The sequence below is a fragment of the Labrus bergylta genome, chromosome 16 (genome assembly GCF_963930695.1).
Source record: "Labrus bergylta chromosome 16, fLabBer1.1, whole genome shotgun sequence".
Classification (NCBI taxonomy): domain Eukaryota; kingdom Metazoa; phylum Chordata; class Actinopteri; order Labriformes; family Labridae; genus Labrus; species Labrus bergylta.
In genome coordinates this window covers 3,150,597-3,167,657 of record NC_089210.1, presented here as the reverse complement: position 1 = coordinate 3,167,657, position 17,061 = coordinate 3,150,597, and the positions used below count along the sequence as shown (strand labels likewise).

At 43.5% G+C, this 17,061-nt stretch overlaps 1 protein-coding gene across 1 annotated transcript in view; it reads left to right on the top strand.

Moving 5' to 3' along the window:
• grin2ca (glutamate receptor, ionotropic, N-methyl D-aspartate 2Ca) overlaps positions 1-3,158 on the top strand; it is a 69,174-nt gene extending 66,016 nt beyond the window's left edge. The window contains exon 13 of the mRNA XM_020647290.3: positions 847-3,158. Coding sequence (XP_020502946.2) covers positions 847-2,469 — 1,623 coding nt within the window. The 3' untranslated portion in view covers positions 2,470-3,158. The remainder of the gene's footprint in view (positions 1-846) is intronic.
• Positions 3,159-17,061: the final 13,903 nt, after the last annotated feature.

The window sequence follows — 17,061 nt, the reverse complement described above, 5'->3', positions numbered from 1 at the left end:
AAGTAAAATAAAGCCGGTGCTAAGGAATCGGAGAAACTAATACAGTAAGTGCGTGATCAGCAACTCTCCTCATTTATATGCCTGAGCTGCTTTTTAAGTTGAAGCTGTGTGCCAACAACATTTCAAACAAAGGCAACATGAATGCTAAAGTACCAAGAAACAATGAATCTCTTTCTGCATTGTCAGGTTTTGAAAAGTGTTTTGTTTTTTTTGCCTCATTTGTTCAGTAAGACAAAACAAATGATGTAGAAATTGACTCAAATTAAAGGGATACTTCACCCGTTGAAACATGAATCTGTACTGACATTGGGTCATATATGTTGTAGAAAAGTGAAGTAAATTTTAAAGTCTTCTTAGCCGAGAAAAGGCAGAAAGTGTCTTTTTGGCTCATGTGGATGAAAAACACCAAATCCCAGAATGCACAGCACCGCAGGCCACTCCCACTAAGGTCCGAATCAGAATCAGAAATACTTTATTAATCCCAGAGGGGAAATTCGATCGTTACAGTTTTTCCAAAAAATACAGTAAAGCAGTAGAAATATAGTAATAAAAACATTTACACCGCTAACCGCAACAGCTTCCAGTGACACAATATGACGATATTTGCGTCACTGGAAGCTCCTTATCAGACTTAGAAATACAGAACTTTCCTGTCTCAGGGGGAAATGAGGGCGGGATGCACGACCATTCAAAAATACTACCAGTTTACTACTGATACAATGCAAATGGATGAAGTGTCCCTTTAAGGATGAGGAGTATAGTGGCACACGGCTGGACGACATTTGGAAGTTTAGTAAAGTTTTGGTGTGTTCTAGGTGAACTAATTTCACTCTCTTGCCTCTGCAGGGCATCTACAGCTGCTTCAATGGAGTGGAGTCGACCGACCGCAACGGGAGCATGCAGAGTCCGGACGTCACCACCAACTACACACAAGCCAACATGCTGAAGATGCTGCAGACGGCCAAGGACATGGTGTCCTCCGCCCGGGTGGAGAACTCTCTGGACAACGCCACCAAGCAGATCGAGAGCTGGAGCAGGCGGGGCGGCGACAACGTGCGGGTGGGCCTGCCGCCCAGGATAACCACCACGGACGTGACCCACGGCCGTCTGCCCTACATCTCCAGCATCACCGACAACCACTCGCCGTACCCTCAGAGAGCTCTCACGCCCACCTTCCCTCTCCACTACGCTGACAGCGCCACCCAGCCTCTCCTCGAGAAGCCCCGCGTGGTGACCCGGCCGACCCCCTTGCGTTACACCCTCCCTTCCAGAGGCAGTCAGCAAGTCGTGGAGAGGACCCTGCCCATCTCCAGCCTCAGCAGCCCCCACCTCGCCATGAGGGATGCGTCCCCCTCCAACACCGCCAACCCCCACCACGGCAGCAGGCTGTATGTGGACAACCAGCCCCGACATCAGACGTCCCATTTCATTCCATATCGAGAGTTCCAGGTTCCCGATATCTACGTGGAGCACAAGGGGCCTCTGAGGAGGAAGTTCAGTTACCCCCCCGACTGTGTGAGCCGTCGCAGGAGGTCCCACAGCTATATGTTCGACGCCGCAGACCCCAGGATGAGAGCGGACTATGACGAACCTCGATCCTGCCTTGCCGAGTTGAGAGCAAATCACCTCCTGAACAACCACGCCCCCGTTGCTGCTGCCATGGCCCCGCCTTCAGGACACTACCCGGGCGCCAGCACCAGCTGCAACTCCTGCATGAAGTCCTACCTGGAGCCGGAGATGGACGAGGTGCCGCTCCTGGGGAAGGACAAACTCAACCGCCGAGCCTCGTTCCTCAAGGCCACGTGGGGCAACGATCGGATCCACCAGGTGGACGAGACGAAGCCCAGCACGTCCGCGGCTCATTCCAACCGCTCGGACATGCCGGACCTTTTTCCTCGGGTGGTGGTGGCCAATCAAAAGCCTCACAAGCTCTACGGCAGTCTGGGACACAATCTGTCCTGTTACCCGCTGGCTGCCGAGCCGGCCTACTTGGACCCGGCCCACATGGGCTCGTATCCCTACAAGCAAAAGCTCAAGTACTCTGAGTCCACCCGGCTGCCCTCTTACAGGGAAGCCATCCTGCAGAACGCCGCCGCCCTGCGCCGCTCCTCCTCCACGGTGGTGCACAGACACTACTCCACCTACCTGAACTCGTACACAGACTTGCCTGTGTATGTGGGACCACTGGCCCAGGGACCAGCCCAGTTCTATGATAGCTCTAAGGACATGTGCCACTTGTTTCCCTGCACAAGCCACTGCCCCGACAACGCGGCGATGCTGCCTCGTGTGAGCGACAGGCAGGTGGTTTATCACAACAATATGTTCGGGCCCTACGACGGCACAGGGAAGAGGGAGGAGCCCGGCTCTGGGAACAGGGAGCGGAGGCAGGTGTTGGTGGCGCGCAGAGTCAACAGTCCCTATGTGCCAAAGCCCTGGGGCAGAGTATCCAGCCTGGAGTCTGAGGTCTGAGCCCCCGTCCTTACCGGACCTCCACTCAGCTCTCAAAGGAAGCTCTCTGAGAGAGGCGTGCCTGGGGGTTCTCCCCTTCAGCCTCTGGTTAAAGCAAAAATTTAACTCTACACCGATAGTGTATTTGAGAGTGCTGACTCTCAATTATCAGTGCAATAATATCATGGGCAGCGACATGTAAAGGAGATGACACAGGAGGAGAATATTACTGCTGGGACTTTGTAAGCCAAACCTAAAGTATTATAAAAAGAAAAGGCTATGTTGAAAAGTATTTAATATAAGAATTTAACCTGTTGATTGTTATTTAAAGGATTTTTAAATGCTGTGTTGCTATGTGAAAGAATTCTGGGAGACAATATACTGTAGCCTCTCGATCTGATTCAACTTGAGACGTTTATTCATCTAATTTTTTCACCAAACCATTTCAGTACCCGATGTGTCAAATGAGAGACAAATTAAGGTTATTTTCTGATCGAAACATAGACATATCTTATGTATATTTTCTAGGTTCTACAACCTTGGGTTTGCAGACGCCTCGAGGCGATCTGCTGCTCCGTTGGTCTTTCATGTAATTTGAGTGGGATTTTGAAAAAAAAAAAAGGGAATCTATAGAAAGTATCACGTGTATTTCCATTGTTACAGTACCCTTTAATAAAGAACAAGGTCATCTCAAGGGCCTTTTAAAACGGTCTGTCATCTCCATTTGAATTTTTAAATTCTACTTCACACTTTACTACACACCCATATCAGCCCCCTCATACAGAACTGTTGATTAAAGGGGTGTTGTTGTGGCCTGGTGGTCTGAGTGCATGCCCCATGTGAGGGCGCTGTGGACTCAACAAACACAACACAGCTGATCCAATTTTGTACAGTGTAACCCTCGACAGTTTATTGAAAATTAAAGCCAATTGAGTATAAAAATGTTTAGAGGCAAGTGAGAGACGGATGTTTGGAGGTAAGGAGTTCCATCATTTTGGTCCTGCAATGGAAAAAGCACGATCCCCATTGCACCTTGTACTGGATCTAAGCATTGACAGAAGGTTTTGTTTCAAAGAAAATAAAGATTACCTTAGATCTCTTACCGGCTGATATGCGGGGACAGAAGTTCTGAAAGGTAAGCGGGGGCAAGTCCATTCAATACCTTGAATACAGTCAACAGACCTTCAGACCTCTGGGAGGGTAGAGTGTTACAATGCTTGGATGTCCAAACTGAACGTGGGCAAAGTTTCAGATCAAGAGGTAAGCGTATGTTAGAGTAATCCCAGGATGAGTCTGCAGAGTGAGCTGAGGACATGAAAACAAGAATTTCATGAGACATGTCATGAGACAGCTTCAAGCGTCCATGTGAGCTGTTGAAACATCTTTACATAGACTCTCTTCACTGGAGAGCAGCCCTGCAGCATTTAGCCAACCCCCCTGAAGGTTTCCAGAGAGCTGGCCAATCAGAAGGAAGTAGGCATGTGAGGAGGAGGGTCTTAAAGAAACAGCAGCTGAAATTAGGGTTTTTACTGCCGCCGCAGTTAAGGATAAATAAGGAGGTTTTTGAGCTGCAATTCATGCAAAGCTCCTCTAAAGGTTTCACAGACTGACAGCATGAAAGGTGAAGACGAGGATAATACTGTAAGGGATATTTAAGACAAAGAAGTGTGTCATTATGATCAACTGTAAAAATGCCACAACACAAAAGCTTAGAATGATTTGGCTCTATAAAGACAAAAATTCTGTCCTCAGCCTCACTGCTGGCTGCAGAACAACAACAAACTGGACAGAAACAAATGTAAAGCAAGCCTCTCTAACAAAACACAAGACATCATTACTTATCAGCAGCATGAATGCATCATCATACACATGCAAAGGGACTGCCAGGACTCACAAAATACAAATTCATACACTGCAAAAGTGTACACATGAAACAACAAAGTGAAGTGCAGAAAGCAGCAGCAACATATCAGCAACAACATATCAGCAACTCAAACAACCATGAGTGTCAGCAGAAGCTTTTACAAGCACATAAACAACGACTGAACCGAGACAAGTTTTGTGGCCCAATACCACGCTACAAATTCACTGCACACAGCATGCACTATAGTTTTATAGTACACTGTTTTAGAGATGGGTGCACAGGCTTTTTTTTTTGACTACTAAAGAGAAACAATACAATATGTGTGATATCAGCTTTAAAATGCTGCTTCTGAATCTCACTTAGTTTAGTTGCATGGCATCATCTCTGCATGGCATTGTGTGAAGACGATAGCACAATCAAAAAGTCAATTGTCCTTCAGTTCAGAGAGAACACTTTTGTCCTTCTTCAGCACGAACATCTGATGGAAAATCCACATAAATATGCTATAGACAAGCTGTCTTTGAGTATTTAGGCAAAAGCAGCAGGCACTTACTTTGCTGTAGAGAATCTGGGATGGTTAGTTGATGTTTTCTGGGGAGAGTCACCATGGTTACACGCTGCATGGAAAGGAAATATTGACAGCAGTTAGCAACTCAGAGAAAATACTAGCTGTGCAAAGTGCTACTCTTTGCTTCAGGACGGCTTTTAGGGAGCTATGCGGAAAGAAATAACCCCAACAAAGAGTGAAATGCAAAACCAATCAGGCCCGTTAAGAGTTGCATCTGAAACAGCAGCATTTGTTTTCCCTAACAGCACAAATCAAGCACCTTTAAAACACCAATGTATATACAGAAGAAAACCGTGGGCATGCAGTAAAAACTTAAGTTTGAGTGAAATTCTGCATATTGATCTGAAACAGAATCACTAGAGCAACTTCTTAGCAGCCTGAAAGCATAAAACACAAAGCAGCTGGACAACCAGGAGACAATGCAAACATAATTCCATGCACATAAAGAGAAACTAAAGAGAGGGAAAAACATCAACTGTCAACATAAATGTCAGTAAAAGCAGCAGACACTTACCTTGAAGGAGTGAAGCAGTGTCTGACTCACTTTGGGAAACTTCATATTTTCTCATAAGAGAAATGGTAACAGCCACAGGCCGTCCATCAAACTTTTCTTTTTTAACACCCAAAAAACTGAAGAAAAAGCAACATGATAGGACTGCTAGTGGGCACACATCTTTAGCAGATGCTGCAGGAGCAACATGCTAACATACAACAAAAAGTGGGCGGGGCCTGGACACCTTGTACCACCAGGGTGCACTTGATTTATGTGTTAGGCTGTGATCTGCAGAGTCTTCTTACAGCAAAGCAGCCACTCTAGAAATGGATGTAAGCACTAGGAAGTCAGAGCGTCATTTCTTTTTGTAAAGTTATTTTTGGGGGGGGCTTTAATCCTTTAATAGTTAAGACAGCTGAGCTCATAATTTTCATAACGAGTGGTAAAATATCACCAAGGTGTTAATGACAGTAATAGAAACCATATGGGCTTTTAAAAAAAACAGCAAAGGTGATGCAGTAAAAGAAATGTGCTTCTTTGAATTCAAGTTTTACCGGCTGGTGAACTCTTAAAAACCCAGACAAGGAACAAAAGATTATTTTCACCCTGACATTGAACAAATGAAGCTAATACAGACCACAGGGCTGAGAGCCAAACTTTTATTCTTAATCCCTCAAAAGAAAATACTCATTAGAGGAGAGGGAACTCACATTAACAGCAGCCTTAAAGTGTTCCTGTCACAGCAATTACACAAAGTTAAATCTAAAATAACGCTGATTGCAGAGGTCGGAGTGTAGCAGCTTTAAACTCTCTGAAGAACTTCACACAAATATAAAAAGTCATGCAACTAAAACAGTGTTTTCAGTGGTTGTTGCCTCTTCTTCAGGTGTTTTCAGACACAAACAGATATTTTAACGGTGCAGCGAGGAACGCAGTAATGTATTCTGCTCTCCTCTCTGAGAGCTGCAGGATTGATGGCAGGGCCGGCTGATTGCAGAGCGGGTGATAAATGATTCCACACATGCAGATAAAATATCATCAGCCATTTGCGAAGTCCGAGAAAAAAAACAATGTCCGCCGACACACATATGCTGTTATAGTTCTGGACTGCACACTGCTTGAATAAATGGAGGACATTTAGAAAAAAAAAAGCGTGGCTCTCTGACACTGTTGGAACCACAGCGGAGAGTAAAGCTATTAACCTTGATCATTATTTCACATCAGCAGCTGAGTTAGAGCTTCCATCGGGGGCAGTGAAAAATATGCATAAGTGTTTTGTTTTTTTTATTGTATTAATATTCAGCACGTGTTGGAGAAATAATTAAAGCAGAGGCGACGCTGAAGTGTCAAATGAAGAAATGATAAGTGGTGCTGCGGCAAAATAAAAAAGTTTAATGTGGAAACTGTGAATCTGCAGAGGAGTTCTGGTCTTTGTAAAGAACCTGATCATATTTTAACATTCAGGACCTGAGTCCATTGACGGCAGCTTCATGGTTCCTCTCGTCGACTACACAGATGAGTTTCCATGTAACATGATTTATGTGTAATTCTCCGTCTCTGTTTTCCCAGGAAAATGCTGACTTTTCCTGAATTTGAAGATCATTCTGTGTTAAGTACTCCGTCTCAGTGTGGTGCTCTTCTTAACTGAAGCTTCTCACTGATGCGTCAGAGCGATCCGAGCACTTTTCACTGAAGCCCAGCGTCGTACAGTAACAAGAGCCCTAATTGGACAGAGGGAGAGATTAGCACTTAATAAGTGTGAGAACTGACTCGCAGCTGAATTAACTCATTTCTGGAACCTTAAAAGTAATTCTCTTTGGAGGAATATATGAACTCTTTCAGCGTGCTCTCTCTAACCAGACCAATCTTTATTCATTTCACACAATAATTAACGTCTCCTTCTGTCATCTGGGTGCTTTGTAACGTGACCAATTCATTCCCTCTCTCACTCCCTCTCTGAAATGTAGGAATTCACAGAAGCAGGGCGGATAAAAGAAGACGAGGCCGTGCCAGATTTAACATTTTCAGATTTAACAGGTAATACTGTGTGAGATTATATCAAGCGTCAGGGAACAGTTTATGGAGAATGTTTCACTCCTGATTCCCTCTGCATTTTCAAATAGTTGAAAAAAAAAAAAAAGTCAAGTCAGAGGTAAATCAGAGCTGCTGCCGTGGATATAAAGTTAGAGAGTTGTAGCTACGAGCCTCAGGCGTCCACTGAGGGAGATGTTTTAATAAGATGGCGTCCAATAAAATGAAAAATTAATTTTTACTGCAACCACACTGGCGTTTTTTTTTTTTTGAGGAGGCTTTTGTGCCTTCTTTTTAGATGCAGGACAGCGGATAGAGTCGGAAATCAGGGAGAGAGAGAGGGGAACGACGTGCGGGAAAAGGAGACACAGGTCGGACTCTGTTACTGAGCTGAGACAAATAATCTCTCAGTGGTTCCCAAACTTTATTGTCCTGCACCCCCCTCTCCCCCCCCAAAAAAAATATTGGTGCTAGAGACCTGGGAGCCCCCACTGCGTCACCACAGCCCACTCATTAGTGGAACATTTTCCTACTAACAGTATTCCCTGCTGAGTTCCAGACATCGGTTTCTTGCAGAAACTTCACTAAGGGGCAGAAAAAAGTCTGAATGAAGTTGGGTTGAAGTTGGGTTTGCAGCCCCCTCCCCTTAGAATCTCGGGGAACATTTTCAGGAGTTTTGTGCAGCTTTAGTAAGTTTTACTCTTAGTCTATACTTCCTCTACTTTACCCTTCACGGTTACTCCCGGACCTCTCTGCTTAACCCACAGACAATGTGTTAGTGATGTGTTTAATCAAACCAGCTGGATGGGTTTGAGTTGGCATGGCGCCATACTTCACTAACACACACACACACACACACACACACACACACACACACACACACACACACACACACACACACACACACACACACACACACACACACACAAAGACAATAAAACTGACCCGTCGAGGCCCTTCTCATTAGCTCCGTCATGATGTGTGGACCTGATCCGGCCAGCTGAGCAGTTTTTCTGCAGAGACCGAGGCCTGCTGTTTATTTGATGAATCCTTGAACTCCCCTTCCACCGCAGTGGAGACGACAGCTCTGTGCAGGGAAACACACGAAGCTGCAGGCGGGAAGCGGGCGGGGGGGGGGGGGGGGGGACACGGATAGAGACTGATTGAGATTTAGAACTTTTATCTCCCTGATCCACAGACACAAAGGCTGTTTCACAGAAAAGTTGCAACGTTCAGCTTCAAATACTCAGCATCTTTTATTATGTGAGTTTTTCTCAAAGCAGCATGATGAAAGCCAGATCCAAAGAACACACAGTTGGTGCTGCACTGCAGGTGGAGCACTCAAACATAGACTTACCTCAGCACTCTGAACAAAGACTTGGCATCCTTCGCACAGGTAAGACCTCTGAGTGACCAAACGGACTCGCACTCAACTCAAACAATGTAGCTGGATTTGAAGTTGCACTGCAAAAATGCTTAAAAATCAACATGAGAGGCCTAGATCTTGTTTGCATAATTTTCTGAAGGATGGAAATGTCTCCAGTCGGTTTGTAAATAACTTTATGACCTCCTTAGTAAACAGATAAGCAGACACCAAGGAGGACAATAGATGCTAACTTGACTCTCCTTCAACTCAAGTGATACATTTCACATCACTCACTCTGCACACTGACCTCTGCAAACACCCATTGGGAAGCATTCAATTAATCCAATGCATATGCTGTGTCATAATTTTGGTTATATATTTAATTTGCACAACTTAACATTGAGTGTGAGAGCATGCACTCTTCTGAGGGTAATGTCCGGCTTCAAGTGAACTTTTTCTGACCAAGGTTCAAGATGAACCTTGCTGACTTGGCCACTTGTATAAAGTGCATACTTGCTCACTTGCATGGGCTGCTGCAGCATTTTAATGGCACTGAGCCATCAGAGCGGACGGAGCCTCTACTGTGATGATGAAAAAAGTCTTGAGAGTGTTCGTGTGATTATCCATTGGTGCATCAGAAACCCTCAGAGTTAATCACTTATAATAATATAATAATAACCAAATACACAAGGTGGTTTACAAACTCAAAAACTGCACTAAAAGTTTTTTAAAAAACGGTCAAATCAGAATTTCAATGATCTCGTTTGCATCAAATTAATCGACATAAATGCCCGTTTATATCCTCTACATTTGTTGCACATGTCCTTACTGCGTTTCAGGTCTTTAGAGGACAGATCTATAAGCCAGGGGAACAGATTTAGGACCGGCCCCTGGCGGCTCCAGTCTGTGGGAATCAATCCAGTCCTCCCAGCCCCAGAGAGCTCCAGCATTACGTTGTATTTGCAGGCAGATGTCTCGGGCATCTGGACCCCGGGGTTAGTGAGCAACCATCACTATGTGCTGGCGCTGAGAGAATGGTTTCGGGGGGTCGGCGTGTCTGCAGGGCCAGGAGCTTTCCGTGGAGCAGATTGTTGGCCATGATGGGGCCTGATTTCCATCATCCATTATCCAAGGCCTGCAGATAAGTCCGGGTCCCACAGGAGCCTCTCTGCTGAACCCCCACTCTCAGAAAAGATGGCGGGCCACATGTGAGGGTCTGTGGTGCCAGGACAGCTGGGGAATGAGAAAACTGTGGGTAACACAAGCAGATATAATGGGTTTAGATTATGTAATCGTTTTGGGAAGAAAGTCGTCTGGTTTGGAATCGCTTGTTTAGAGATAAACAATTGGTCACCGCTATGGTCGAGCCATTAAATTAGATTAGATTAGCACGAGATTAGCATCCAGGGCCTGTGACATTTTGTCTAAATAATCACACGATATAAATTAATATCTATTAAATTAAATTAATTCAGCCGATAGATTCATAAATCTCAGCCAGGGCAGGAAAAAATAATTGAAAGACAACAAGAATATAAACGCTGACACATTGTTTTTGTCAGATGTGACTGTGTTACCGCCTCATCTCCTGATTTCCTTTTTTCAACTGACAAAAAAAAAAATCATACTTGCACATCATGCCTGTAAGGTCATTCATTTCAACACATCTTAATGACCAGACACCACAAATAGAACTGGACATTTCTGCAGAACTAAAGATCTCGGTTAAATAGAAAAAATTCAAACAAGAGAAATAACTTTACACTTAAGGAGCAGAAAGTGTTTGCATGTTTGTCCCGGCTTGTGCAACCGGAACACAGTTAGAAAAATATTGGATCAAATGTTTTTATTAAAAAGCCCAAATATTTGTTGCTCAATTGAGGAATCTACTTAGTTACACCAAAGCTTTCAATGCTTCATGCAGCCTGTCCTTGTTTTAATGTTTGTTTTTCTAAAGCACTTTGTCAATTTAAAGGGGAAATAAATAACGTGAAAAAACATTTGAAATATAAAATTGAACAGTAAACACAAATAACTTTGTCCTTGGGTACAAATCGCTGCACACATTTAACCACTTTGGCACATTGTGTGACATGTTTTCACTTCCTAAAGTTGGGGGAAACACTACGAGATATTTTGGACGATTTTGGGCAAGATTCTGATAAAACTAAGTAAAGTCTCTAAAGGCTCTGAAGATTTTCTTAGCAGATTTCCTTTGGTGTGAAGTGTGTTAAGAGTGAGCCGATCTGTTTGACATGTTTAATATTTATAATCCAATATCCTGGTTTGAGGGGGGGAACCCCGAGGACGGCCAAGGGCCAAGCTTACACTCTGTGGATGCTCAAGAGGAACAAAAAGATGGCCGATTGGGAAGCTAGCTGCCTGAAGAAGGAAGCACAGCAACTGAAGAAAATCAATTTATACTCCACTTTACCTCACACTCTAATAGGTACAGACCATAGCTACAAAGTCTATTTTTCATTTTTTAAATTAATATAGTACAAAAACGATGAATGCCAACTTTCCTGCCTGTCGTCGGTCATCTTTGTTTTTCTCTAAAGTCGGGTTGGACCATGAGAGATTTTACAAGATATCCACATTTGAGAGTTATGTTGTCGCTGAATAGAAACCATAAGTGTGTGGTGTGCTGGTCTTTAAGCGCAGGCCAGACTCAAGTCGATCAATCACGACCTTAATGACCCCATCCCTCAAATCCCAGGCTGGTTTTTTCGTTCACCCTTTAAACATTCAATTTGTCCAACCACATTTAGCCATCTGGCTCAGACTCTCAAACCAGTCTCCTGCTGGTAACACACACTTCACCACACAGCAGTAATGCTGATCATACATTTGCAGTCATTTCTGATCATGCAAACTGAGAGAAACTTCACACTTTGCCTTTGAGCTCTTGTGTAATGTTAAGTGCACCTCGCTCATCTCAGAAAGTCCCGCGTACAAATGTCAGGAGGTGAATTCTCCCAGACGTTCTTCCTTCTGTTTTTCCGTTGGGGAGTTGACTTACAGTTTTGACCTTGTGACATTGATGAGTATTTATCCTCCATTAAAGTGGCATGCCATTAATTAGGCAGCAGTTTGATCAATTAGCACACAAAAAAGGCAGAGACTGGAGGCCATTTGGAAACACAATTGATTTTATGACCTCCTCCCTCCTCCTTTAAACCATACTCATGTCTCTAATGACATGCCACTTATCTGCTCCACAGCACACAAGCTTGCATTCAAATGAAGTGTTCATGTCAGTGGAGTTCTCTGAAAACCTTGTCCTTACTCTTCATTACCCATAATGCACACACTCCAAACATGGGAGATAAAAACAGGGCTTAGGCATTTTTACAAATGTTTTGGAACTGAAGTTGATTCTTTTTAAATTCATTCAGAAAATCAGTATTTTTACACTCAAACCCTCACCAGCTGGTTATTATTCCATCAGTCCTCCTGAGCCACACGTTGGTCCACAAAGCAGCTCTATAACTGGATTCTCAAGGCATCCACACTTTGAATAAATTGCCTCACACTTCATGAATTTTCCCCCGATGCAAAGAGTCACTTTGCGGGTAGGGTGGGGGTTGTGTGTGGCAGGTGTGAGGGTGAAGGTGTGGAAGAGAATAAGAAGAAAGTGAAGGTTCAGCAGACTGAGAGAACAAGAAGGAAACAGACATTAAACTGCCAAATTGAAAAGCATCAACTTCTCCAAAACAGGAGGTAAATAAAAACAACCTAAAATGTTTGTTTTTTTGTTTGTTTTTTAACAAAATGGGAATATTAAACTAAATAAAAATCCCAGATTTATTTGCATACAAAAAAGAAACGAATGGAGAAATCTTGTTAAAGGGGCGGAATGTAACTCTTACACCTAGTGTTTATAATGGGTACTGCAGTCCAAATTTAAAACATTGTAGAGAGCTGTCTCCATCGCTGCAACACCTGTTGGTTTGACCTGATAACTGCTCTCATATCTGGCAAACTGAGGGGTGTCCTAAACGGCTTTGTGGGGGTGCCTTAAAAACTGCCTACCTTCTCTGGTCCAAACAAATCCAGAGTATTCAGGAGCAGAATCTAAAGTTAGAAGGAGGACATACTGGCTGCTGCATTGTTGTCAGAGAAGCCAGCACTTCAACATGTTTCCTTAATGTCTGATCATATAGTAAGGTCATTTTATTTTTTTAATTCGACGCCAACTTTACAAAGAAAGGTAGTTTGTAACAATCAAAAACGATAGACACAGTAGATTACACCTAACATAGCTTCACTTATACCTGTGTATGGATTAACTAATCAATATAAGATTGGTTTCTTTATGGATGGACATCAGCTTATCAGCGTCATCCACCTCTAATGTCATCTGGTATCAACCTTCAAACCCCATATCAGTTTTATCCCTCCTCTCATCATCAAGTGCTTAATCCTCTAGCATTGCATGTCTTCGGTTATGGCTGGTCCAAGGGCAATGGGAGTGCTTTAATGGGGTCCTTCCTTCCTCCCCCATTTTCATTTCCTAAGTCAATGAGAGAGACTCGTGAAAGGAGGACAAGCCAGATCATTTTGGAGAGCTATTCCTTTTCCTCGTAATGAGACGGAGAGAGAGACAGATTCAAGGTTAAGTAAAAAAAATGGAAATATTCTGCCGCCGATTGACTCAGTCACCTTTTCTTCAGAGTTCATTTGTAAGAAAACGGTTGAGACTGTCTTTAGTATGCACGCTGGGAGGCGTGTGTGTAATCAAGGTAAAATCAATAAAAGCTTAATGTTCCCAGAAGAAAGTCCAATGTCAACACGCTTGTCTACTTAACCCTATTTAACATTTTAAAGAATGGCTTCACTGAATGCTTCTCTATCAGGTAATGAAATGAAGGGAGTGAACAATGAGAGACACTTCCTCTTTCTGCAGAATGGTGATGAGGGCATCACAGGTTGCATTTCCCAAACCTTACAAGTTGATAAGATAAATCTTAGCTTTAGAGAACAGGAATCAACCGTCCATTTCAACAAAATTAGCTGCCATTGAACGGCTTCTTACCACCACAGTTGTGCTGCTTTTTGGCAAGTCGTTTTTAGAAAGGTTTAACCAGGATTTGGCTGGATGTGTTAGGACCATACTAATTTTATATTTGCTCAAAGGCACCGACAAGTCCACCTGCAGTCCAAAAGCTGCAAGCTAAAATACTTTTCTGTAGATTTAAGAGACTTCTACCTTGAAGTAGTTGCAGTAGCTCAGTCTGTAGGGACTTGACTGTAGGGTCAAGCTGCTGGAAAGGTGCCAGATTACACTGCTGAAGTGCCCTTGAGCAATCCCAATGGATGAAACATCTTAAAGTGCCCTCTCAGGTGACCTTCCAAGTAGATAAAAACACGTCATGCCCTCTCAGATGCCCTCCATAGCATACGGATGACTTTTAGTAAATCCAAAGGCCGCTCTGGCCCCACCTACTGCCTTCATATGTCAGTCCAGGTTTCCAAACCAAACTAGTAGTCAGTTGAATTGCCCCTCTGATGAGCAGAAGAGGACCTTACAGACTTTTTGCATAGTGTAGAAAATGACTCCAGGTAGATCGCAGGTGAGACTAACTTATGACTTTGAGACAGGATGTTTGTAGAAGAAGAGCCTTCATGCTCAGCAAACCTTCCCTGGATAAATAAAGTATCAGGGAAATCATCGGCTGTTTCAACATATATCAGTCAAGCCGTTATATATCAACATTACAAACTCTCCGAATCATCCTCAAGGCCAGGAAATGTGGTTACAGTACAGGTGTCATAAACCATATCCCCCCCCCCCCCCCCCCCCATCCCTTTAGACGACGCCATCCATCAGTTTGCTTTGATCCATGAATTGTTTTCTGCTTTTTTCCAGAGTTAATGAGCCTCGGTCTCGGCAACAAGGAATCGACTCATCCTCATATACTCGCCTATGGATTTCACCGCAGCAGACAGTACAGATGGTTGACTCCTGATCATTTTTGTTATTGATTCTGGACACAAGGCCAAATGTGGCAACAGCAACAACACAAGAGAAATGACGGTATAAATCTGCTCTGATACACGCAGCACCACAGGAGGTTCTACTCTTCACAATTTATAAGCGATTAGCAGAATGAGGGTCATCCTGACAGTTTTGGGTGGAGCTGAAAACAAAAGAGGAAGTTTCAGTTTGGAGTTTGAGAGAAAGTTTCAGTCCCTCATCAACTTCTGCAAAAGCTAGTTTGTGCTTTCATCACGATTGTGTACCTTATTTTTCCTGCATCTTAATTTTTTTCATTGAAACTTATCTTTGAAACAGAGGAGGCATTCCTAGTCGTGCACTCCAGTGTCATAAGAAAATAAAAACATCAAAAAGACACATAAAGAGAAAAATGTAAAGAGGAATACAGTAAAATCACAAGACACACAGAAAATAGTAATAATAAGACAGAAATAGTGTGCGTAACAGAGCGAGCTAAGTCGTTCAGGCACTCCTTTCTGGTGTGGAAATTTCCCTGGAGGAAATCAGCGCGAAAGTAGAAACCATTTAAGTGTTCAGTCCTCACCACTGCAAAGAAACGATCCCCTACAAACCCTCCTATACGTCTCTGGTAGCTGGGCTGCCTTGACCTTCTCCACGCTCTACCTGTTGTAAAAGCCTCTCAATTTGCAGCCCACTTTGTGCTGGATATAAAAGTGGAGCGGGTGCTTGCATCAGAGAGTAACATGTGTTGACACATCCATGAATTCCAATGAAAAAACAAACGGACACCGGCAAATGACCAGAGTCCAGTCGGCCTATTTGGAGGTTACAGGCCATTTAAAGGAATAAAGAAACAGGTCTGACTCTATGAGCTGCATGGCTTTCACACAAAGTCAGTCAATGCTGCCGGTGTCCTGAATGTCATTGTACCAGCGAGTACATCTCACTACAAGAATGTTCTGGCAGTGGCAGCTTATTAACTGGAGATCTAGAAAATGTGATTTATGTATATGCTGCTCATTTTGGTGAGTCCTGATCTGTCAACCCAAAAAAAACCATCTAAAAGTGAGAATATCTGAACACAAAAGAACTATTTGGACATGCAGTTAAGAGTTAGGATTCTGTCTGACCCAAAAATATCAGGATGGATTCAGGAGGCTGGATTCAGACTGGCCAAAAAATACAAGAAAACTATGAAATTGGTCAAACAATGCAACAGTTTGACAATATAGAGACAAAGTAGAAAAGGTACACATTAGAAAAAAACAGGCCCGTCCTACAGTATAAGGCTAACACTAAAATAGAACTCTTGTAGAAAACAGCTGCATCGGGAGGTATAAGTGTGTGTGTGTGTGTGTGTGTGTGTGTGTGTGTGTGTGTGTGTGTGTGTGTGTGTGTGTGTGTGTGTGTGTGTGTGTGTGTGTGTGTGTGCAGTAACAGCAGCTGAGCTGAGTGTGTGCACCGACACTTTGCCCTTTGCTGTACCTGCAGTCCCACAGGTCTCTCGTCCTACACAAATTTGTTCCCTCTTTGCTCGCCCTCTTGACTCCTCCTCCTCTAACTCGGTTTTTATCTATTATTCATTATTTTTATTTTTCCTGCAGAGTGCGTGAAAACATTTCAAAGTCACTGGAGACCAAGGTCAAAAGTTTCTTCTCAGCGGATCACAGCCCTCGAGAAATCTGAGCCACTGGAGACACTAAATAAAGAACATACACTATGGAGATTTTTTTACAGCTCGGCAAACAATGATGTACATCCCTATAGCTATAGGCTTTATAAATGCAGGATATGTGATTTGAAAATACTTTTGTATGAAAGCCTAGACCGGCCATGTTTTCAAATATTTCACTATGATGCAGGAATCTTAACATTATCAGGTTATGCATTTGTTATCTCAAGTGCAAAAGCCTTTTTTTGTGATAACAGGTCCATTATTCTCATTATCTCCAAAAATTAAAATTAAAATAATTTAAAGGTCACATATTCTCCTCCTCTTCAACCAGAGGCCATAAGACCATAAGTCTCAGAGCTCCCCAAAACATGTCTGTGAAGTTTCTTGTTCTAAATCCACTCTGATCCTGTATTTGATCATGTCTATGAACCCTTCTATTTCAGCCCTGCTCAGAACAGGCTGTTTCTGTGTCTGTACCTTTAAATATGCAAATGAGCTGTGTCTGACCACACCCCTCTCTGGAAGGGGATGTGGCTCGGGCCTTCTCGCTCCATGCCCTATTGTTTATGGTGAGAAGGCAGACTCAGAGGGCAGAACAAACACCTAGCTGTGGGAGGGTCACCCATCTGGGGGAGGGGCTACTGCCCTTTGTGA